This window comes from Cryptotermes secundus, unplaced genomic scaffold (assembly GCF_002891405.2).
Source record: "Cryptotermes secundus unplaced genomic scaffold, Csec_1.0 scaffold22, whole genome shotgun sequence".
Classification (NCBI taxonomy): domain Eukaryota; kingdom Metazoa; phylum Arthropoda; class Insecta; order Blattodea; family Kalotermitidae; genus Cryptotermes; species Cryptotermes secundus.
In genome coordinates, this window is record NW_019742961.1 from 4,810,968 (window position 1) to 4,837,206 (window position 26,239).

Below are 26,239 nucleotides of genomic sequence, written 5' to 3' on the forward strand. Positions count from 1 at the left end.
TTCGATATTACCCCCCTCCCCCTCCATTAGACTGTAGTGACGAATGTGATCCAGCACGGGACCTACTGTCACGATAACCACTAGATCTCTGTGGCTAGCGTAATATGTTAGTATTCATAAGGTCCCATGTTCGATCCCACCAGTCGCTATACAGTGGAATCGTAATGATTCAGCCTAAGATTATGGTCACAGTGCTCCGATAGAGCGATGCACGCGCTGGTTGCAGGTGGTACAAATCCTGCCAGTTTGTGGATCCGCCAACAATGGTCTCTCTCCCCAGCTGACGTCATTTTATTTAAAAAAAGATAGGCTTATTTATAAGAGCTTCCCGAAATGTTTTTTTTCAGTCTTTGATATTACGAGAGCCCCTGGTATGAAAAAAAAAAGTAGAATGTAATAACAGTAAGGTAAAGTTTTCCCTGTGCGTAACTCGTTAAGCAGTACGCCATTAAGGCGTGTGGGGAAGTGACGGATAGGTCCACGTATTCTTGACCGCTGCACTAGTTGGAGGTGAGTAGTCTGCTTAACGGCCCTGCCGCTTTTACCTTGGAGAAAGAGACCCTGGTACCCATTGGGCAGAAGGCTGAGTGGGTCCTTGAACCGGTCTGGACAACGTGGAGAAAAAATCTCGCCCCTGCCGGGGCTCGAAGTCCAACCCCTCGGCCGCCCAGACCGTAGCCAGTCGCTATAAGACTGTTTTATAACTAATTACCACAAAGTCGAGATCTCCCAACACACTTTTCTTACAAAATACGTTAGTTCAAGCTGCTTCCGTATTTGAATTGCAGAGATTCGTGATAGATCGAATTATTCTGAGTCCCAGACTGGTTGCTGGGTTTGTCAACAAAGTAACGAGATTATTTTTGTAGTGCGAGAACTGGGAACACTGCGGTGCCGAGACCGTTACGAGATGATAGCTACATCCCTCCTCTGCATTCAGTCCAAGTTTGAACTTGCTAGCATGAATACATATGGTTCTGTTGTGGTNTGTATGTTTTGTTACCGCGCCACAAAAATGGAGAAAAATAATCTCGACCTGCGTTAGGCAATCAAGTTTTGTGTCAGACTGGGTGAGGGCGCTACCGATACCCATGAAAACATTCAGAAAACGTTTGGTAATGATTCTCTGTCATCTGTTCAAGCATTCCAGTGGTACAAAGACTTTGTGAATGAGCGAGAAACGGTGGAAGATGGACGATTGGGACGCCTCACCTCTGTGAGAACAAGTACAAGCGTAAACGTGTGAGGGCTTTCAGTCAAGATCGATGTTTGACAAGTCGAATGATCGCCGATGAACTTAACACCAAACTGTTACACAAGATTTGAATACGAGAAAAGTGTGCAAAGATCGTTCCAGATAATTTGAATATGATCAAAAAATCGCATCGAAATGCTAGAACAGCTCGACACTGAAGTAGATTTTTTTAATGTGGTCGTAACATGTGGCGGAAGTCGGTTTTTCGAATACAAACCCGAAACCAAGAAGCAGGGTGGGGAATGGCACACGTCACAGTCTCCCAAGACAGAAGGGAAGCTCAGATGAGGACATAAAAAAAATCAAGACAAAGCTCGCCATATTTTATTCGATTTTCGCGTGGTAGTTCATAAAAATTTGCGCCACCTGGTGTCACAGTGAATGAAAAATATTATGTTGAAGTCCTGGACCAGCTGAGAACGAGGGTGATGCTAATTCGAATGGAAACTGCAGACGATTGGATCTTTCTCGAGGTTCATGACGACAAAGCGCCCGCGCATACAGCACAGCATTGTCAGTTCTTGAATTTTTGGCGAAAATGTGCGTGCCCGATTTGTCACCTTGCGATTTTTACTTGTTCCCAAAATTAAAATCGAAAGTCTAGGGCTGTCATTTTTAAACGCTTGACAGCGTTCAGAAGGACGTAACCGACGCCATCAAGGTCCCAAAAGAAGACGACTTCCAATCCTGATATGAGGCGCAGAAAATTCGCTGGACCAAGTGTGTTACAACAGAGTGATGTTATTTTGAAGGAGACAGTGTTGATTTGGAGGAATAATGGAATAAATGATTTTATGCAGAATTAATCTCATTAGTTTAATATACCTCGTAGGTCGAGGTTGTGAGAAGCTGTGCATTTCAGTGGACTTGAGAGCGTTTTAATTGTTACATAACCGCTGTGATGATATTATGGAACATGTCAGATCAACCGAGTTTAATCTCGGTAATTGAATAATTTACGTTATGAGAGCCGTCTGGTTCGAATGTTGTCACGTCATCTACCCCCCAGACCGGCTACAAACATTGATTGTTAGTCTTGAGGGCAAGACAGTGCTACATGTGCAGGCTTTCTCATACTCCCTTGTACATTTATATATGCATGGTCTGTTGTTATACTACACTGCATGTTCATGTGCTCTGTTGTATAATGCTTTCACATCTCAATTACGTGAATGAAGTCATTTACACTCTGAATGACTGTACATTTATGTTGTCTGTACACGTTTCGTGATTTTAACGTACAGTTGAGATAATTTTAATAACTATTTCGCGCGCAAAACTGCAGCAAGAAACTGTTTTATGTAGGCCTATATTTTTTATGGGGCACGCATTGTCGTAGTTGGTTGAGGCACTATGCAACAAGCCGGAATGTCTCAGGTTCGATACTCGATGAGGTCATTAGATTTTTAACTGACCTAATACATCCAGCCGCAAAATGACCCTGGGTTCGACTCAGCCTCTAAAACGGAAATGAGTACCAAGAATCTACCAGGGGGTAAAGGGCGGCCGGCGCTTAAGGTTGACATCCTCAGCGCCGTCTGTGAGCCGATTGTTTAAAGAAAATATGGGAGCCTCGACGTTTCTCAACCCTAGGAGCCATCACTGCCTCTTACAGGGAAAGCTTTATTTTACCTATATTTTTTATATCCGTGACTCATATTTGGATTAAGTACCGTATACGGAAAGTTGTAGCACACAGCCCAAGTTCTCTTCATTGTTTTTTTATTTCTCATTAAAAGTATAGAATAAGACAACGCCCGCATTTCATCCAGTCATCGGTAGGCCTATTCTGTAACGTCTTAATTTGGGTCAAGACCAGATGACACCTACATTTTAATACTGCCGCTTATCTGAATATACGATTAATACAATTTTTATGATTATTGATGAATCCTATCTCCTGGGATGGAACGCTGCGTGGTCCGTTGAAAGTCGACCAACCTTCCGGAGGAGCTGTGATTGCTGCCTGCTTCGTGCTAGTTTCTTTTTTCTTTGCTTGGCTTATTCGACCCTGAAGATGGAGGTGACGTGTTCCTCCGCCGGAACGTCGGTTAACTTTTAACGGACTACCGGGTGTTGTATCCCATAAGATAAAACTGTTCGTAACAAGCGCTTTGAGAACCTCAGATCCTGTCACCGGACTTGACTACAGAGATTACTGTTTTGTATGAAAACGTGTTTTAGTGCAGTTTCATCTGTTCTTGAGCAATTATAAGTGCACATGAAGAAGTGTGCGCGTTTTATGCTAATTTCAGTAAGTATCCAAGATCAGGTCATGTCTCGGGTAATAATGTCAACCTGTAGTGGCAGGATTATTTGATGATGAAGACTTTTTCTTCATATGAAGTGATACTTTTGTGTGGATTTTATTAAAAATTTACACAGAATGGAGATAGGGACTAGCTCTCGCTTGGGCCAAACAGAGTAGTGCCTTAGGATGATGATATTCCAGTCTTAGAAACATAGTTTTACATAAAGACAGGACGACGGATAATGTTCAGAAGTCAGTCATCTTGTTATACAAAACGCGCTAATTGTTATGGACTGCCTCCAGATTGCTTGTGAAATAACTGGGCGTCTTTTAATGTCAAATCTCTTGACATAATTGAAGTAACGGGACAAATTATATTTTATTGATATTTATAACTGTCTTCTTTTTTTCTTCTTAAAGAAGTAGGTTTGTGAGATCCCAGTGCTGCTGTTGTGTTCCCCATATAAACTTTTGAATCGATATTCCCGAAATTTGGTATGAATGTTACGCAATCGGAGATATCCTTCGCGTTAGGTAAACCCAAAACATTTCTACAATAACGTACCTTTCGGAAGATGGATAGTGCAAGCTGACGATGTCAGCAACAGTTCTGTGGACTGCAGGATCCAAATCTAGCATTTTACATTTTTTTCGCTGAGCTAACAGTTGTAATTGAACTGCCTGTTAGGTATTGATGACTTCAGCAGCATTACATTGGTTGTTTGAATGAATCGTTACGTTCCACAAGTCAGACATTCGTCCTCTGCGGGTGATTTGAACAGCTTTTGCCCAAATCAGTTAAAGGGTGTCTCCGACTGGGTTGAAGTTCGTGCAACCTGCACGCCGTAACCGGGAATCGATCCCACGACGAGAATGCTGAGACCTCAAGACCAGTGTGTACTATAAGTTCCATAATTAAAGCAACCTCAACAGTCACACCTCCGCCGTAATATGTAATTTTCCGCTGGGGAGCAACTAATAACATGGAATTTCAAGCACTTTTAAAAAATATGCTCAAGCGTGACGGCTTATAAATGTCATAGATTGAATGGATGTAGCAGTCATATATTTTATAAATTAGAATCTGCTAAATTTGCAGCAGAAAGAATTTCCTACTGTTCATCTGACAAAACTCTAATTCTGAACTGTCGGTGGAGCAAATCCCACAGAAAATTTATGGCGTGATCTTAGTACTTCGAAGTATTACACCCAAGAATAAAGCAGTAAACGTAATTAGAAGCTTATTCGGTCAGGTGTTTAAAAAGCATTATGTTCCAGAACGGCAAAAAACACTTAAACCGGAATATAATTCATCTAATTTCCATCCAATACAACAAACATATCTCCATAACTTCCTGTTACTGTTTTCAGGTCTCCTGTAAGCTTCATTATGTGTACAAGTATGGCAGTAATACCCACTCAGATTGCAATTCGTATTGCAATAAGGGATATATTTTTAACCTTAACCTAGAAATGAAAATTAAAATATGTTGATATGTCGTTACCCCATTTGTTGTTCTGTCACTTTTATTGTATATATGTATATCTTTTGTGATCATATGAATTGTTCCACATCCTGTCGTCATTTTTGCCTAACTTTGGGACCGTAATATATGTACGTATGTATGCTGTGAGCAGTGGACGTTATGCTGTATTCTCATTGAACTACAGCTGGTCTATCTGTAAAGAATCGTGCATTAACGATATTTACCTTTGTCTGTCAAAGGAGAATAAAATTGTGGCCTCCCGTTACAGTATTATGTGATGTCTACGTGAATATGGCTGGGGCTTGGTGAAATGACATGGGCTCAAGGAATAGAGTGTTACGCCTCGTGAAAAAAGAATTGCACCACTGCTGTTGCTGTTCTGCTCGAAGTCGTCCTTTTGATAACTTGAGGGCATTAAAGATGCAATCCGTCGATTCCCCATACAGTTATCCCGCCAAAACTTGTCAGTCACTGAAGAGTGGGTCTTTGATGACCTTGGGATAAGTAGAATGTATTCGTTGCTCCAGTTTCACAACTGCCTGTCACATTGTATTGAACTGTTTTACTTTGCAGGGTCTGTATGGATCTTTGGATCAGCGGGAAGACCTTCTGGACGAATTGAGAGCTGCAGCGGAACCATTGACATCTTCGTGTGATCCTGAGGTGAGCCAGAAGATAGAAGCTGCAGTACAGGAAGCGGTGACTGCGTGGAACGGTACCTGTCAGTCTCTTTTGGATTTGTGCAATCGGTACCAGGACGCTGTCAGATTGTGGAAACAGTATCGAGAAGCTAGTGACGCTGTTAAGGCTTGGGTTGATCAACAACTAGACTCCGTCGCTCAGTTCAAACCAGAAGAGGCCCTTCGACAAGTCAAGGTAAGGTCATGCTTCCTGAAGTAAGGGTTCTGAACCCCACAAATTCGTTTTGGTGTAATTAAAGTAGTTTCTTTATCACTAATTTGGTTTCGTGCGCAGTTCGTAAACTTACGAGTTTCCACACTGGTTGAAATTTGAGGTGTAGGGTAAATTTAATTTTGGTTCACTGAAAGTGCTGTTGTGCATAAATGGAAATAATTCGTTCTTGTATTTAATTAACACGTTTGATGATCAAAACTGTTTTCTAATAAAAATTGTAAAATTAACTAGATGCAATAAATTTAACACCTCTCTGTTTTCGAAACGTCTCCCTCTCTTTATCGCCACTCAGATTTCACGTCGAAGATTTTTCTATATTAATTAATGTTCTTGAAGTTTCAGAGTCCAAGTTGGAAGCCCCATATTTCGTAAAATCGGTAAATATAGTTTCGTTCTGCTGCTGGTGGGTTCCAACCCGGCCAGAGAAATTTCATTTTTTCGCTTTGCTCGAAACATATATTCTGCCATTTAATACTGAGCTAAAGAGAAACTAGTGTGGAAAGTCGGCTAGGTACATTTGGTTAGAACTGTGGTTAGGAAATGCATGGAGCCTGATCTCCCACATTCTTTATATTCCTTCAGTGATTGGAGTTCAGATGTGGAGGGCACGTTGAGCATATTTTGCCAAAATATATACTTGATGGTACAGAAACGAAGTTCCTATGTTATCAACCATCAGGAGAATATGAGCATAATCTCATAACACTTGCGGCTTAGTAGTGGTGAAGGAGGATAGTATTTGTGGGCGCAGAAAGAGCCTCCAGGTTCAAAATAATGACTCTTCTACTTCTGGTTCCCTTGATATCATTCATACGTTTAATGACGCGAAATCTGGGTTATGACACAGATCGTCTAAATATCGGCCGAAGCTAGTAAACGTAAAAATAATGAGATGTGCCTAACGAGTTAAGCACAAATTCATGAAGGCGTATGGAGAGTGGAGGTATAGATCCACATTTTCTTGACCTCTGCACTAGCTGGAGGTGAGTGGTCAGCTTCATGCCCCCGGCCGCGTTACCCCCGGTAACCATTGGATAGGAGGCTGAGTGGACGTCAGAGCCAGTCTGGACAACGTGGAGAGGAGAAAATTTTTGACTACCGGAACTCGAACTCTGACCCCTTCGATTATCCACTCCGTAGCCAGTCGCTATACCGACTGAGATAAAGAATCTCCCAGAGATTCTATTTTTAAAGCAGTAGGATATCTCAGAGTGTTCCCTGCTAAGTTTCGAAGTTCATTCTAGCCCCCATAAATTTTTTAGTTGTAAATGCTTGTTGTGAACTACAGAAGATCGAGTTAGCAACAAAAATGCGTAACACGATGACGTCACTGTTGAAAAAATTGCAAAAATTAGGAAATAGAATTTTCCAGATATTCTTATTCATGCGTTTTGTAAATGGCGAGTGTATGGTCGTTTGATGCTCCAGTCGCTTGGGATTTCAGTGAGTGTTTCTGTATATTCCGGTTACGTGCTTTACTGATTAGTATGTATTTATTACTTCGGTAAATGCAAGGCTAGTTAACTCTAAACATATGTATGACATAAATTTGAGTCGGTGAATGCTCGCTTCTGCATGCATTACGTTAGAATCAGACTTATGCTTGGTAACTGCTTTATTGTGTTCGTCAGAAAGTGGGCGAAGACAGAATGGGGACACTTGTGATAAAGTTGAAGGTTGAGGAAGTGCAGGATTTAACATATCTCACGTAAGATAGAAGGAAAACTGCTGTACAGTCCGATAACCATGGGCGATAGATTCTATACCCGGTGTAGCGTCTTAGTTCACGACTTTGGTTGGCTGTATATCCGTAATACGACGGAGAGTCAGTAAATAGGTCACAAATGGAAGTAGAACAGCTCTAATGGACGTAATAGTTTTCTGTATGTAGCACTAGGTAGCAGCACAGCCCACTTTCATGACTGTCTGTGTGGCAGACGCGCATGCCCATGTTCAGAGGCTGGTTTCGGTAGTCAAAATGGCGACTGGTTGAGGTGTGTACTGCCGAAGAGCAGCATATTTTGTGCTCTTCTTGTGAGCAAAAGGCTCAATGCAGAAGATATTAATAAAGAAACGTTTCCTGTTTACGGTGGGAAGTGTTTGTCGCGTAAAGTGGTTCACAACTGGGTTGAGAAAATCTCTCAAGCACGTTCGAAAGTCACATATGATTCCCGGCCAAGTCTCCCTGTTGAGATTGCGACAGAATCAACTGTGCAACGTTTGGAAGAGTTGTTTGAGCTGACAAGAGGATGACGATAGACAGTGTAGCAACTGCACTGGGATGATTCTATGGTTTAGCATACAGCATAATGAATGATCGTTTGAACTTTCGGAAAGTGTGCGCAATTTGGGTGCCCAGAGAACTGAAGGCTCGAAGAGATAAAATTAACCGAATGGGTCTGTCCTTGAAACATCTCTTACGATATGCATATGAAGGGGAATATGTGCTTAACAGGATTGTTACTATTAAGAATCATGGATGCATCACTACCAATCTGAATCGAAGTTTACTTCGGTGCAATGGAAACATCCCAGTTCAACCTCAGCCAAAAAGTTTAAGGTTACATTAGCTGGGAAGGTTACTGTTTTTTTTTGGCATTCTCATGGAGTACTGTTAGTCAATTTTCAGAAGCGTGATGGAAATGTGAATTTGCGCTATATTGTGAAGTTCTGTTGAAGCTTCGAGGTTCAGTTCTGAGAAAACGCCCAGGTCAACTGGCAAGAGGGGTACTGCTTCATCATGACAATGCCAGATCCCATACAGTCCAAGCAACCCAGGAGAGAATTCAAGAACTGCAGTGGGAACTTCTTGAACATCTATCTTACAGCCCGTACTTGGCCCCTAGTGACCGTCATCTATTTCGGCTGCTGAAAAAACACCTTGGTGGCAGACGTTTCGTTGATGACGGAAGAGGTTGAAACGAAGTTGCGGAAGTGGCTGAGAACAGTCGAAAGACTTCTGTGATGTGGGTTTCTACGCAGTGATAAAGCGATGGGACGAGTGTATCAATGTCGGTGCAGGATATATCGAGAAATGTTTTTTTTTTTTCGGGTAGAATAACACACATTTTACGTTAGTTTCTGACCTATTTACTGACCGTCCCTCGTAACGATGTTAATGGTAATGTGTCCTTTTATATTAGCAGGAATGTAGTGGCACCGTGTCTTCGTAAGGTACAGTGATACGAGTCTCTCATTTGGTTTTAGTAGTTGATGTACTTATGTATTCTTCCACGCATAATGGAGAGGGGCTGCATTAGAATTACAAATCGGTGAAAGGTGCAGTCTAATATTCTTTTTCACTGTGGCGTAGTTGTGATGTCGAGGAACGACAGACACAAATCTGAGTTTAACACTCACGAAGAAATTAAGAATAGACAGAATCTGAGAAATGTTTACTATCTTTCACTTCGGAATATTACGTCTCCCCGTCTCCTGTTCAAGAATATGAACATTAATTAAAACACACAAAAGTACAGTCATACCTGTTGTTTTTAATGGGTGTGAAAATTGGTCGCTCATCGAAAGGGAAAAACTTAAAAAGCGTAGAAGAAGGGTATTTCAGAACGGGGTACTGGGGATAATATTTGGACTTGATAGATGGGTAGTAATAGGGGAATGGCGAAAAGTACTGAATGATGAGGTTCGTAATTTGTAATCATCAGATGCGTAACTTCATCTTCCGGGTTGACCCGCGTTATGTGTTGAATCTGTTTCAACATTTCGGAGTACATTTTAGTAGCCTTCTTGAGGGTGAATGAAGCGGAAGGAGGAAGTGAACCGGTAGAAATATTTGTCGCTCCTCCATCTCGTTGGTAGTAAAAATGGCACCTTTATTCTGCTCCCGAAACTTTGACCGTCTCCAGTACAGGACGCTTGTAAACTCAAACAGCCCAAGCATCATATTAGGCATAGGACGAAAAACCATTGGACACTGACAAAAATATCAAATCAGTATCGTTAACGTGATCAGAGCAAGGAAGATCAGATGAACGGGGCATATACGAGTATCACCATGGGAGATGTAAAATACTTCCATTATTTTAGTAAACAAATATACAGCGTGGGAGACTTAGGCATAGATGGGTTGATAATATTAAAATGGTTACTGCAGAAATTATGTGAGGATGTATATATGATTCATCTGGCTCTTGTGGACAGTGTAATTAATACTCGGAGTTCCATATTGTCTTTGACTATCAAAGTGACTGCTAGTTTCTCAAGAAGGACTTTGTCCTTGGAATTAATTAGTGTTGTACCGAGTAAGCACGTTTCATTTAAGTACTGATTCCAGTTTAACACATGGCAAAATGTCATTGACATACAGTTGTTGAGGATGTGCTTGTTGCATTACTTGTTATCTCTCGCTCAGAGTGCAAGGTTAAGATAGATTCCTTACAGACATATTTCAAATAATGACCCATTATGTCCATATTCGAAGTACATGTAAGATAAAGGTCATTACTTGAAGTAGGTTTAAGTGCTGAAAATNTCTTATCGGAACGAAAAATATTTGGAGCGAATGTAGAGGAAGAGTGAATTCCATATCATGCCTAACACACTTCTTACCGCCAATGCTTGAAATAATTCAACGAAAAGAACCGAAGGCGGTAGAATTGTTGCGCCCCCTAGGGAGCGCGGATTCTTACAGTTTTCTGTTAACCAATGAAATTTGTATTTTCTGCAAATGAATGAAACTTCTCTTTGAAAAGTATGAAGTTAAAGTACCGTATATTTCTAGGCTGAAGGTCTGAATTAACTTTTATCACGTTCTAAATGAAGGGAAATATTCCAGAAGGTAATGAGTTAGATATTTCGTGTTCTATCATGCCTTATGTAGCATAGCAATAACTTCTGTTTACATGCATGAGAGCCGTGAAGGTTATGTGTGTTTTAGTCATGTCAATGTTTGCAATTCAATTATCTGTTTCCTGATCCCGCAAAGAACGCCCGTGAGGGAACGTCTTAGAGTACATCTTGTCACTCTCGTTACTGAATTGGTTGTGACTTATATAAATTGGAATCTAATGGTAACAGGAACCACCAGATTAGTATAATGTTAGAAGGAACGTTTTATCGCTGTTATTTCCCAGTTCACTTCTACCAGGCCCAAATAGCCGTAATCGCCGATGCGCCTTTGACAACCTCTCCCTCCCCCCCACATAAAAAAAACGTCGTAGCAGGAAAACCTGTTGGTTATGTATTCCGAAACATAGTAAATTGGAGACATAACTTGTTACGGTTATGTTCCATAATTATGTTACATTACATGACGGTGGTTACATGATACGAAATTACGCCTATGCATTTGAAATATTTTCTTTGGTTCTTCCTATACATTTTCCTTTTAAAATTTTGTAGGATATCCTATCCAGGAAATACCACAAAAAGTATTTTGGCTGGTTTTAATGTAGAAAAGCAAAACTGAAGCAAGAGAATTCGATGCAGTTTAGTAACTACAATCGTCCTGTACCCTCTATATTTTTGGGCGGCTAATGACCTGTATTTGAATCTGATATTGATGCTGTGTAATGTCCAGAATGTGCTAGAAAAGTAGCTCCACCCAAAAGAGTCACCATCCTGGAGTCAACGGTCCAGACTCCAGATCGATCCAATAGGACTGCGCACTAGCGGAATCTTACTGCCATCTCCGTTCCCTTTCTCTGCTTGCGGGACAGACGTTTTGTGTAGCCACTGCCCATGATGTTTCATGCAGTCCTGAGTACTGAGACATACACAAGTGCGGTGAAGTGTGTTCAGACGCCAACGCATCGTGAAACGATGGTGATATCCTTATTTCGTGTATGAGATAAGCTAAGTTCCGTTTGTGTCTTTTGCTTGGTAACTTCCTGCGAGTTGGTCTGTGCTTTTATTCGCGCGATTGGAAGACCAGGAGAGAGCGCAATGTGTAGCCTGCAGGTTGAGGTAATTATATTTGAGTATGATGGTTACACGCATATCTAATGGCGTGCCAGTACAGAGCTATTCAGAGCAGTTAAGTAATTTCTGGTTCCTCTAATCATAAAGTAGTTTTCCTGCTGTAAAACAGCTGTAATTCTGCCCGTGTAGTGAGTGATTTCGATCAGTTAGTGGTTGCCTGATGATGGCCTCATGAGACCGAAACATATAAGTAAAAAAGTAAAGGTATCCCTGTAACAGGCCGTGGAGGCCCATAGGGTTGTGAGATGTTGAGGTTCCTACATTTTCTAGACAGTCGGCTCACAGATGGCGGTAAGGTTGTCAGCCTTAACGCACCGGCCGCCCTTTACCCCCAAGAATATTCCAAGAATATTCCTGGTACTCATCTCTGTTAGAAGCTGAATCGACCCCAGGACCATAGTGCGGCTGGTAGGATTAGGTAAATTCAAAAATCCAGTCTACCTCATCGGGATTCGATCCCGCGTCCTTCGGTCCCAGACCGAAACATATAGCAACAAATAAATAGAAAATGCGATTTTAATGACATTTTATGGATTTTAAATATGATTATAAGTGACATTTTAAAAGAAAACCTCGCGTTTACGTTATAGACGGAAATAAAGGAAGGAGTGAGAGCTGAAATGAAATCTGATGGCACTCATACGATTTTTCGTATGAGCTAGCTCTTGCTGCGGCGCGCACAGGCGGGGCCAGTGACCATTAAGTCTTGACTACACCGTAGTTATTTCCACGTTCTGTCGCTTTACCCCTCGGGAACTGGTCCTCTGTTACCCGTTGGGTAGGAGGTAGGATGAACCTACAGGGAATTGAATTCCGGCAGCAGAACTTCTGTGTATTTTTAAGTGTAAAAACGTAATGAACGTTGCGCGTTGGGACATTTATCTGGAGTTTGGAGGGCGATGATTAGGTCCTAAACTTTATGCGCTATTTATTTCAGGAAACATAATAGTTTCAGAGACCGCCTCTGTGGTCTAGTGGTCAGAGTTCCTGGCTAAAGATCCATAGGTCCCGTGTTGGATTTCCGGCGCTACCAGATTTTCTGAGAAGTAGTGGGTCTTGAATGGGGTCAACTCAGCCTCGTGAGGATAACTGAGCTACTTGAGTGGGGGAAAGTAGCGGCTCCGGTCTAGAAAACTGAATTTAATTGGCCTTGGGGATTCGTTGCGCAGACCGCTCGACTCTCTATCCGCTAGAGTTGGCACCAACTTCGCCGACAAGCTGCAGTCGCTAGGTCGGTATAGTTCGCTTGGAGGCCTCGGAATTTTTTTTAGTACTCGTAGTTTCAGTAGTAGGCCTGCTATACAACATTTGGGCGGCAGGAAATATGTACGGTGTTACATTTCACATAACGATAGTCGCATTATCGTAGCGACGCGACGCGGCTCTCTGCTAAAGAGGAAATTACAATTTGATCATTAGCATGTGTCGGGTGCCACTGGCGTCTAATTTCTCGCATAACATTTGCGAGAGCATGCTTCCCTTTCAAAATTACAGTTCCTGTTTTTTCTAGCATTTCATCATTCGAGGCTCGGCTACGTGCCCAACTCCTCCGTGTTCGAAATTGAGAAACTTCACATCGTTCCGGACTCTGATCAAAAATGCGGGAGAACATGCCTCCCGTATGCATAGAAGTTTTGGGAGAGGAAGTGAAGTTCGTAGTTTCAGTGACTGGCGGAAACTTGAGAAATTATTGCCGCCATAGGTCGGCCGATACCATCGCGTGCCACAGAGGCAACTCGAGAGCGAGTATTGTGTGTGGACGTAGGGTAAATGTTGGGAAGCTGATAGCCAGCATATTAAAGGCGCGTCCACATTACTTGTGCTCGTGCGACTCGCTATGCTCGCGAGTAATGTGCACGATATGACAAGTCACGAGACAAGCAAATTTTAAATCTTTAATTTAAAAACTATAGCCAATAAATTAAAATACGACTACAGCCTATACACACTACGAGTAAATATACGGATCCTCACGCGCCGAAGCCTGGCGAGCAACTGAAGTAGTGTGGACGAAGATTTACGAGCACAAGTAAAAGCCAGACGAGTCTCCTGACGAGCACAAGCCTGGCGATCACGAGCACGAGCACGAGCAGTATGGACGCGCTACACACATCGTCTTTCCTTCGTCAATCAAGGAAATAGTTCGTCGTGATTTAGACGAAAGGATACAGGTAGGACGTGACAGATCCGAAGTGTTTTCATCATTTGTCATTTAATTTTGCTAGTAATGGGGTATTATTGTGAGTCGGGATAACCCAGTCGGTATAGCGATGGGCTACGGGCTGGACAGCCGGGGTTCAGTTCCCAGTAGGAGTAAGAGATTTTTGTTTACTCCACAGCATCCAGACCGGCGCTGAGGCCCACCCAACCGCCCGTCTAATTGGTACCGGGAGCTCTTTCCCCGAGGGTAAAGTGGCCGGGGCGTGAAGCTGACTGCTCACCCTTATATAGTGTGGAGGTCAAGAATGGTGGCACTGTATCTAAACTCTCCTATACGCCTTCATTTAAGCACGGAGACAACTTTACCTTTTGCCCTACAGTTGGTGCACGATGTAACATAGTTTCATATTCCCCAAAACACTTTAACGTGCATGCATTTCGTTACTGAAGAGTAGTTTCTTTATCTATTTGGCTACTACGCTGAAAGAGACCGTGTGTTTGATGTTGACAGACTGTTCCTGCTTCAAAAAAAGCGTCCTGATTTTATTTACTTTGAAGGCAAATCGGTATTGCAGGTCTGTGAAGAGACTTTGGCCGCCCACAAATCCCGGCTAGGAGAGCTGAAAGGCCTAGTGGCTCAGATTGCAAACGACGTCGGTCTGGAAGCCGGCGGGCTGTTAGAAGCTGAAGTGGACGCCCTCGGCAAACGCCTTGAGGATGTCCGGGAGTCGCTCGCCACTCTGGTCGAGGCTGCAGAGTGCAAGGCGGCGAATAAGGAACTCTGCACCGATGATCTTCTGCAGACTAAATCATACCTCTCTTCCGTGCAACAGGTACGTAAGCCCAATAATAATATTTTAGTGTCCTGTATTGAAGTCGCTTCGGGACTACACATGAACTTGAATGCACTGTATGCAAACGGAAACGTAACCAAGAAAATAGCAGTGCTCTGAGGATTCAGCAGCTGTTGGCAGAGTGCATTCAAGTTCCCTGCTTGTAGATGCAAGATTATGTGAGTTGGTGAAACGTGGCCCTGTGCAACATACTGTGGTGTAGACTTTAAATATTTGCAACATTCAAGCAATATCAATAACATCGGAAGTGATGGGGCTAACATTTTAGGCTTATTTCTAGAAGGAAATGTAATTTTAATGGGTGATGAGGGTGTGTCTCAAATAACCTTTTCAAATTTTTTTTAGATAGTTGTCCAGACTTCTGGTTCTGTACCGTACAATTCCTTTTTCTGAATCTGTTAGTGATCTGAAAATATCCATCCTCCCACTGTACAAAATTGGACATATTAGGAGTGAGGAAATTGCAATTAAAATTCTCGGAAATTATCCAGAGCACGCGCGCACCGCCTCACATGCTTTCCCTGCTTCGCATTGCATGAAGAACGCCCATAAAATCTCCCGTTTTGCAAGTTGGATTTATAACAGAAATGACGTCGTTAAAAGTAATCACACTGGATTCCAGTGGTATGGACATGTAGATTATGTGAAGTGGTCGAAAATTGTTTAAATATAGTGTGTACCAGGAAAATGAGTTCCACAGTCCCCTCAAATTTATTTTTAACTCCTACAAAAATTAGCTTCAGATTAATGATGAATGATGTGATTCCTCTTCGGTTTTTGCCACCTTATAAATATGATTTTCGTCTTTTTGAGAATTGTTGTGAACGTTCTGAAATTGACCGTTTGGTTTTCATTTGACCACTATTGGCCCTTTCGCCTTTAAATAGATCGGGTGGCAGTTGTGGACCCTAGACACAAACAATGTTATTGGTGTTTGCTGTAAGTCAACTGCCATTAGCCTACTTTATGTTGCAGTCATAGTAATGAAGGGCCTAGAGGCTCTTGACGTAACCCGACAGGAAAAATTCCGCGTTCCTAGACAGGACATTTCCAGGAAGATGGATCGGCAGAGACGGTCCAATGCCTTGGCCTCCACCTTCACCAGACATAACACAAATGAAATTTTTTCCATTTGGGTATCATATTAATGCTGTTGTAGCAAACTCNGAATGCCTTGGCCTCCACCTTCACCAGACATAACACCACTGAATTTTTTCCATTTGGGTATCATATTAATGCTGTTGTAGCAAACTCGGTGAAGAAACCAGTGAGGGCGTTATTTAGGGCATTCAGTTTCTTGAAAGATCTATCTTCTGGGATATAAGGCTCCGCTTGCTACGTGCTTCTCGCTGGTTCCTTGCTTGACCCCGAAGGCGGAGTCGACATGTGGCTCCGAAGCATCGGCTGACTTTCAACGGACTACACAACGTTATATCCCTGAAGATGGAACTCTTCATAAGCACCGCTGTGAGACCGTCAAATGCTACATTAAATATGTTCGAATATATTGTTATTCATATTGAAATTTGTTGCTCAGAGATTTTGCAAAAAACAGCACAAGACTAATCGTACTACACATGCGAGATACGCATTTCTGTTGGTAGAAGTGTTAACGCAATAATTTCGTGTAGGCGCTTGAGTCTTGAGGTATTTCTGATGTGAGCGTCAGTAGGACGTTTCTAAAATCAAAACACACAAAAAACAATTGAAGACCAGAAATTTCCATGTTACAAACATGGTGTATAGGATCTATAAGTCATTGGCGAGCCTATGTAATTTTACCGTATGCGCTAGAAGCGCGCATACATGGGGGCCGGAAAGTTTATCTATCCCTGTGAATAGGATACGATAGCGGAAGTGAAATGTGCAGAAGGAAGTTCAAGAGCGGATGTGGCTTGCTGGACTGCTGTACCCGTGGTATGCAAACAGAGAACATATGCGGTATGATTCATGTATAGGAAGACACAGCTGTGTTTGATTGCTAAATTGTCAGTAAAGAAGGAAACAGTTTTGAATCTATTAAACTGTTTTGAAACTGAACTTAGGATGCAGATCACATTTTCCCTGCACCTAATTAAGCATCACGCTATGGAGGCGTATGGGGAATTGGAAGTATACCTTTGCCATTTTTAACCTTATCGCCAGATAGAAGCGAGTGATTAGCTTCACGCAGCATGTCAGATGCACTGACTAATTTAAAGGGCTTCACGAATAGAATACGATTCCATTACACAACCGTTACCAAGCTGAACCCATTTACTAAAAACATTGGTGTCAGAATGTGGTTTCTGAAAGTTTTATTGTCCCGACGTCATCTTAAAATGTCAGTGGCCCGCCACAAGGGCGTGGCGGAGATAAAGGTCATCTTTTATTTCACGCCCTTTTAAAATGTTGACATAATGGTATGATGCACCTTTGAAACATCTTTTCCGATCGGGGCGTTAGGTATATCCTGCCATTAGAAGACAAACCCAAGGAAGTCTGCAGATAGTCTTGATAACCTCACATAGCACACGGTCTGTAATAATTAACAGACGGCGTCATTTTAAGTCACTTCCGAACGGAAACATGATCAGAAGTTCAGCATACATATCGTTATCTAGTACCTCCCAAATATGAGAAATTCGCAAAAGTGTTTGTTTCTAGTCGTGGTACTTTTTTTTTTTACATTCTCCATTACACATCTTCTGAAGAAGTCTATGAGAAAAATGAGCAATAATTGGTATGTTTATAATATCTACCTCACTACATTTCAGAAATGAGCTGTAATGTTTAACGAACCGTGAGTAAAAAATAAAATGAAATAAATGTTTATTGCGTTCGCAAAATTAATTGCTTAATATGTGCTTCCAGGGTGTTGTCAGGTGTGTTGATAAGAATTATCTTCTAGACCGTTAGAAAAAGTGAGAAATAAACCAGAAAGTACAGAAGTGGCTTAGTCTGAAAGACATGCCACGCTTTGCTTATGGAAAATGCGCAATACAATTTTCGAATAGTGGTTAAAGTGGATGTTAAACTGAAAGACATAAATTTATGAACATGAATGTCACCATTCTCGTTCTCACAAATGATGAGCACACTCTCAAGGCAAGCAAGTATCTTGTATATCTTTATGCAGCCTAGGGAGAAAAAAAATATATATATACGAAACGTTCGAAAGGGTTCTGGCAATTGTGTATAACAGTTGGAATTACTGGATGCTTGTACTTTGTCCAGCGTCCGGTATTCTAATAAACAGCGTTTCGGGAAGTGGATCTGTTTCCGAAACGCTGTTTATTAGAATACCAGACCATGGACAAAGTACAAGAACCCAACAATTCCAAATGTTACGAAATGTTGTTTCATCAAAGCCACTTGTACTGGGAGGGGGAGAATAGGTGTTTTCCAAAGAAATGTTGCCTATCACTCTTTATTTTAGACTGTAGCCCCAATTAGATCATAGTTTAATCAAAATTTTATTCAGAAAGGGAGCGTTTTCCCAGTGCTATAGTAACTGTTATAACATAAATTGTTAGGTTATATTTTTTTAGTAAGATTACTTTTATTTCTTTTCGTTATGAGAGATAATTTACAGCTTGTAAGTTTTGAGGTTTTCACGGCGATGACTATGAAGAAAGTCGTCTTCTGGGTTTAGGCGCCGTGTATTCTTCGTTTTGGCCGACGTTTCGGAGGAACGTATCGCCGCCATCTTCAGAGCAGTTGAATGGCTTGGAATGGAGAGAGCAGTAGCTGTAGTGATTTACAGCTTAGTGAAAGAGATTTAGATTCCCGAGTGGTATCCGTATTCCCAAGAATTACTTTTTTTTTCGCATTTTTCCCTGTTCTTAGTCAGCCCCGAATTGTATTTGTTATTTTTTATAAAGTTTATTCCTTCTGAATTATGACTTCATGTTCATGTTCTTCGATTTGATTTGTTTTGTGATAGTTTACATCATCTGAATTTCACCTTGACTTTAACCATCCCCCTTTTCACACCTACGCCCATGTTCGAAGCAGTAGGATGCATTGCGCGAAACAGTTGTACAGATTACGGTAACGCAATTGGTGGTAGGTCTGTATGCTGCGAAACCTGCAGTTCTCTCATGAATTGAACAAAATTGGTTCCTGCGTGCACATCACGAGCTGTTTCCGTGAGTGAAATGCCGTGACTGTTGTAATTGAGGAAGGCGTGTTGGAGGTGGGCCTTCTATCCGCCCTCGTGCTTTTTTTTTTTCTTGTCATTTTGCATTCAGTGGGTCAGTGTTTACCCCCTACTCCTGCCTGCTGAGTGCTGCAGTGGCCTTCGAAGAAGTGGAAAGGGAATCTAGCGGAAATAGTTCGTAAATTAACCACCTCCAATATTGCCTTGAAAATTTTAGGCATCTGTACTTTTAATTTGATGATACTGTCACATATTCGGGGGTTGCGTGACTAATAATAATGGGCTCTGGAGTAGACGATCGGATTTATTGCCACTTCTTTACAATTACTATCAATTTTGACAGCTCACAATCAGTGACTGTCTACGACTCGCTCTATTCTTTACTAGATCACAAATGTCAACTGCGACGAATCGCTGCTCACACATTGAACTCTCCTACTCCCATCGTGTGTTACTCTGTGCTGTCCGTTGCAGCGGGAACGTGATTACCGAACCGTTGCTCAGCAATGGACGTCCGCTCTGTTCGTTGATATTTTTACAGCAAAAATATTTGATACGTAACAATGGATTGATCTTGAGGCAACGGGTCTGCTGGGAGTTTGCCGTAAAACTTCGGAGTGCATCGCCAACTGGTCTCGTGGATGTTAAAAGATGACCATGTCAGCAGATGATATTGATAACATTGATTGTATGGAATGTGCATCACTTACTGATCTCCGCGTGGATGTTAAAAGAAGAAAGGTGGTATCGGAAAGTTCCCGGACTAGGTAAAAAGAGAAATGCTGGCTTAACTTGCTCAATTTTGGCTGCCATCTCCTTCAAAATTGTATCCCTGGGAATGCATACAGCGGTTCCATAATTTTTTTCACCTTCAAAAGCACCTTGGAAGTCATTTTCCTAAATGCTATCGAGTATCGCTTGCGGTTCGCTTTAAACGTCAACACTGTTTCAAAACGTCGTACCTTCAGTTTCATTTTCAATTTGGGAAACAAAGCAAAATCACGGGGGGTTAAGTCCGGCGAGAATGGAGGATGGGGAACGATAACCATGTCGTTGTTAGTCACAAACTCTGTGGTTTATCGTAGAGATAAAAAGTTGGGCCCACGTTAGCCCTTTCTCATAGCTCAAGACACGTTTACACGCAGCAGCTTTTGATCGTTTGTCAGGAGTTGGGGAACAAACTTCACGGGTTCTTGAGGTTTCTGGAATCTCCTGCATCTGAGTCCATTATTGTAACTTTATATACACTGGGCATGTCTCATGTTACGGTGTGAATAACCCTTCCCTGAAATTCTAAATGAATAGCTTTAAAAAAAAAAGTAAAGGTACCCCAGTAGCAGGCCGTGGAGGCCCATAGGGTTTTAGATGTTGAGGTTCCTACATTTTCTAGACAATCGGCTTATACATAGCGGCAAGGTTGTCAGCCCTACGCGCCGGCCGTCCTTTACCCCCCCAAAAAAAAACATTAAAAAAAAAATCCTGCTACTCATTTCTGTTAGAGGCTGAGTCGACCCCAGGGCCATAGTGCTTGTACATGCACATGTACATGTACATTAACGGACGTCAGTGGACTGGCCACAGACTGTTGTGTAATGTTAGTTTGGCCTTGGCCTTCGTGGCGGCAATGCCAATTTGGAAGCGCTGCCAGACGGATGCCAGGTGCGGTATACACAGTGTGTCCAGGTTCTGTTAGGACTGTGTTCATTAAAAATACAAGACGTGAAGTATTTTCAAAATTTCACTCTTTTTACTCAAAATAGTCTTCTTCTGAATCAGTACATAGCTGGAATCGATTGAAAGTTTTCGAAAACAAGTCACTGTACTCCTTTCATGAAATCGCATTTAAAACTGCAGTACATTCCCTTTGGATGTCCTGGATGGTGTCGTGACCGTCTCCTTTGATCGCCAACTTAACTTTTGGGAACAACCAGAAATCTGCTGGAGCTAAATCTGGCGAATACGCATGATCAAGGACTGTGATCCCTTTTCTGGCTAAAAAATCGCGCACGATCCTCCATTTGTGAGGTGGGGCATTGTCGTGGAGGAGCGACCATGAACCCTGCTCTCCATATTCAGGTCGAATTCGAAGAATTCTCGCCCACAGACGATTGAGAACTCCATGATGATGATGATGATGATGATGACGATGACGATGACGATGACGATGACGATGACGATGATCAGAATTCACTGTTTGACCTTCTGACAGAAATTCCTTGTGAATGATTCCATTGGAATCGAAGAAAACGGTTAGCAGTGTCTTTACTCGACTCTTTTGCATGCGCACTTTCTTTGGTTTCGGCTTCTTTGGACTCAACCACGCTGCACTCTGCCGCTGTGTGAGAGGCTCATATTGAAAACAACATGTCTCGTCACCAGTAACAATCGATTTTGAAAATTTTGTATCACATTGGGTTGACCGTAACATGTCTTTGCAGTGTTCCATTCTGGCATGTTTTTCATCGCCTGACAGCGCGTGCGGTAAAGACCGTCCACAGACGTTACGTTTGCCCAAATCCTCGGTCAAAATTTGATGCACAGTACTTTTTTGTATTCCCAAAAGCTCCTCGATGAGTCTTGCAGAAACACATCTGTCTGATACAAGGATTTCGGTCACTTCCGTGCGACTTGTTCTCGACTTTGATGTACGTGGAGCGTCTTCATTGTCCTCCCTGCCGTTACGAAATACAGCATACCATCGAAAAATGTTCGAGCGACTCAAACGATTACTACCGTACACACTTTTAATCATTTCGTACGCTTCTACGGCTAACTTCAAACAAAATTTGATATTGGCTCTCTCTTCAACCGCCATTTTTTGATGAGCGTCAGAACAGTACTGTTACATTCAAGGTCAGAACACATGCAGCGATGACTGCGCTTTGAAATTATGGACGGCCACAGCTGAAACTTCAAGAATCTTAATGCCACAACTTGCCAACAGATGGTATTGCAGGGGGGGGGGTTAAAAAAAACTGGTGCCACATTGTGCAAATGATTTCATTCGTTTTGAAACTCATTTTGCAGAAGTCACTAATAACATAGTGGAAATTGGACAGCAACTTGGTTTCAATGGGTTAGATTCTGTCAACGTAATTGAGTGCATCAAATTGAACACTAATGAACTAGGTAATGAAACACTTATTAACATAGATAAACAACGGGATTATGAAGAACGGGAGGACAACTTAGACGACGACAATAACAGCTGAACAACTATAAAAATTTATTGGAATGGTTGAAACCTTCGCAGAGCCTATTATGGAAGTTGATCCCAATATTGAACGTAGCCTTACAATTCGCCGAACGATAAACAGTGCAATTCGTTGCTACAGAGAAATGTATGAAGAGAAAAGGCCAAAGAAGAAAAATGTGCGGACATCAGTATTGCAATTTTTAGAGAATAGAAAATGAATTTCGAAAAACGTGCATTTTTAAAATTATTTCCAATAAAGACATTTGTATTTATTAATCGTGTTTTATTTATAGAAAAACAAATTTTTTAACCAATTATCATTTTTTGTGTGTAATTAGTTCCTCGATTAGTCCGGTTTCAAACAGTCCGGAATATTGGCGGAACCAGTTACCCGGACTATATGAGAAATTGCTGTATTTACATAAAGTTACCTACTTGTAAAGCTTTCTGCACTTTGCCAACCTTGAAGAGTACTATTTTCTTTGATATAATACTGTGTAGTCCATTTAAAATCATTCTATGTTTTTGAGGAACATATCTGCACCATCTTCAAGGCTGAAGGATAAGCCGACCAAGAAACCAGCAGTTGGAAGGCGTTGACTAACAGACTACACAGCTTTGTGTTCCAAAAGATAATACTCTTCATAATCACTGCTGTGAGAACAGAGAGCCTACATTTTACAACCTTGCTTATGAGTTACAGTGTTTTGTTTGTTCATGTGCATGTAATCAGCATCTATTTATGACATCCATTTGCTTATGTTTAATTTCTGTAAATAAATTCCACAGGCATGTCTGTGTATGCATGAGTACGTGTGTGAGGTGTGTGAGATATGAGACGGAATTAAGAGAAACAGGATAGAAGTGAGACAACAATGTAGAAGAATAAAGTAGTTTTTGCCCCCACCCCAGTGGAGAATTAAAACTAAGCATCTAAATTTGCTGCGAAGAAGATTTTTATGCTTTATATTAACACTCAACTGAAGTGCAGATTGTGTTACGTTCTTTGTTCCCATTGCACAACTCTGTATTTACAAATATTGTTATTCTGTATTATGTTCATATATTATTTTCTTTCTAAGCAAATTTGAACAGTGTTCAAGTTTATACAGTGTTATAACTTTATTGTATATAACAGAGTCTGACAACAGTGGAAGAATCAACTGAGAAGGATGTCGAAAATCAGCTTGGAGCTCTGAGGAGTCATCTTCTGGCCTTGGGCAGGACTGAAGGACAGCTTCATGCTCTGAAAGAAAAGAGCTTGGAACTTGCCCCTGCAAAACCAGAAACATCAGTTGTAGAAATTTTGCAGGTATGCTGAGCACTTTGCATGTTAATAGTGTTTAGAAAATTCTGTCAGCATTTTGGAAATGGAGTGTATTTGAAACAGAATTTTTAATATGCCATACTAAGCACCTGAATAGGTTATTCAGCATGAGAAATGTATTTTTTTATGGAGAGCTTCAGGTTGCACACTATTGCATTATAATTGAAATTGCGACATTTTAGAATAATTTAAAATTCAGTCAGTCACCAGATTTGGATTTGAGGTTCTTACAGCAGTGGCTATGAAGAGTCATGTCTTTTGATTTAGTGCTGTTATATCCCAGAAGCTAGAAAGAAATTTATACAAGGAGTATCATTGTCTGTGATGCGATTGATGCTGTGTAGTGAGCCAAAGTTTACCAACTCTGCTTGCAGCTTGGCTCACTCTTTGACCTTCGAGGAGGAGGCAGTATGTACCTCCAAAATATTGGTAAACTCTTAGTAGACTACATGGCATCACATTCCAGAACATGGTAGGTAGTTCTTATAGCCACTTCTATGAGAACCTGAGCCTCACAAATTTACACAAGATTACGTGATAGGAAATGACATGAAAGAGCACAGTACAAAGACTGATCCTTGCATAGAAGCCAAGGGGAAGAGAAGGTTAGAAACACCACTGAAGAAAAGACATAAAACCACAATTACCACATGGCATAAATTGATGGGAAGATAATGAAACCTCATTTTACATTACTGTAACATATGTTGTCCCATCCTTGAGTGTTGAAAACTCTACATATGTATGTGTGCTGTGCACTTGCATGTGAATGGTTTACTTTAAACGTGAGTCATAGAATTTAGCTGCCAGTATCAGCTGTGTGTGTTTTTTCTATCGACCACAGAACTCAGAGTCTGAATTTTAGTAAATTCAGCATGTGGAACCCTGGTGAATTAGTCTGCATAGGCCTTCAGTTTGTCCTACTCAGTGTACACAAAACTGAAAATGGTGTAGATACTCATATAGTGTGAAGCATTTTATGCTATGTTATGTATTTTGCAGTCTGTACTTATCTTTTGTACGACATATTTTTCAGTTATGGCAGCAAGTTTTCAGGGAGACGTTCCAGCAGTATCATCGCCTGTCTGCTCGTCTTGTGAAGAGCCAAGATGGAGCTGCAGCCCTAAGGCTGTGGCAGGAGTACCTCCTGCATGTTCAGTCATTCCTGTCCGGTTCTATTCCAGAGGACTACCACAGTCTGACAGAACATCAACATCTCTGTGAGGTATGAAGAAAGGTTTTACGTTTCTGTAGATCTGTGAAGTACCCAGATTAATAAAACTGTATTTTAAAAAGTGAACACTCTGATGATTATATAATGTACGGTTGAGACTTTTATATGAATTATTATGTGATGTATGTGTGGTTACAGAAGAATAACTTGATAGTCAACACAATCTTGGGCATATGTAAACATCATAAACTTTTAATAGGTTTGGTGACGATTTGTATAAAGAGATCCTGAAGATGCTAGTTAATACCAAAATGTGTGGGGTACAAATATAACCCACTCATTATTGTTGTATCAGATGTTAAGCAATGATCTCTCTTTTATACATATGTATTCTTTGTTGATGCCTTATGTGTAAGTTGTTATTCAAGCAAGAGTAAGTTGAAGTTCTGTTAGTTCTTACTGGATATGGTGGTTTAGCAACACTTATCTAAGTATAGTCAGAGTATTTATCTGTGTTCAAATTTTATTTTGAGGGTATTACATCTGTGAAAATTGATTTTGCTGTAAGCAAAGAAAAACAAGTCACATTATTTTAAGATTGATGTTACAGCTCAGTGTGCATAATGGGCAAATGAGAAAAGGTTTATGCTGTGACATCAACTCGCACTTTGAGAGATAATAGCAATCCCTCACCAACTGCACATTTACACTCCTGAAACACACCATGGCCGATAAGACCAAGCCTTGTGATGTATAGGTGGTTACAGTGGCTGTGATTACTGTTAATACTCACCAGAACATATAATTAAGTTGCCTGTTTTTCACATGTTACATGTAATAACATACATAAAAATAAATTATATCTAAAATATAACAAAATCAGAAAGGTTTAATTCATACCAGAGTGCGTATAGTTTGCTTTTGCATTCTTCGTGTAGTATTCCCCAAGAAATTATTCATCTGTGATGATCTTTATGAAAATATAATTGGTCCTGTAACGTTCTGTAATGATTTCAAGTCTCAGGTATCATCAAAGTCAGCATAGCAGTTCTTGAATTGGAAATGGAAAGTGGGTGTGTGGGCAGACAGACACACGGTTCCCCTTTTACACATTTCATTCAAAGAATGTATAAAAAGGTGCCTCCAGAGTCGTCATAGTGGTAGAAAGCTAGGAAACTAATTTCTGACACAGATGCAGTTCTGCCTCCAGCAAATGTTGATCTTTGCAGAAGTTACAAATTTTCCCATATATGCACAAATTAAAGAACATGATCATATGAAACAGAGTACTGCATTTGGCAAAACTGAGTATATATGGGGAACCACTTTACTTGAAAATCCACTGGAAGTGCTATAGTTGGTAAGGGATTGTTGCATATATTTTTGCAGCATTGTCTCATGTTTTGTTTGAATGTGTGAACTCCAGTTTTACTGTTGTCTTATAGAAAGAACCGTGGTCAATGCACATAAAGGCCTGAGACTAATTTGTTGAAGTCTGTGTGATAGTATAAATGTAATTCTGTGAGATCATGGGCACCT

The 26,239-nt window shown here is 41.1% G+C and overlaps 1 protein-coding gene across 4 annotated transcripts in view; it reads left to right on the forward strand.

Annotated features, from left to right (window-relative positions):
- LOC111873382 (nesprin-1) overlaps window positions 1-26,239 on the forward strand; it is a 410,258-nt gene that overhangs the window by 355,606 nt on the left and 28,413 nt on the right. For all 4 annotated transcript variants that reach the window (XM_023868043.2, XM_023868044.2, XM_023868046.2 and 1 more), the window contains 4 exons: window positions 5,567-5,869; window positions 14,584-14,841; window positions 23,338-23,511; window positions 24,563-24,751. In XM_023868043.2, the coding sequence (XP_023723811.1) occupies window positions 5,567-5,869; window positions 14,584-14,841; window positions 23,338-23,511; window positions 24,563-24,751 (924 nt within the window). The remainder of the gene's footprint in view (window positions 1-5,566; window positions 5,870-14,583; window positions 14,842-23,337; window positions 23,512-24,562; window positions 24,752-26,239) is intronic.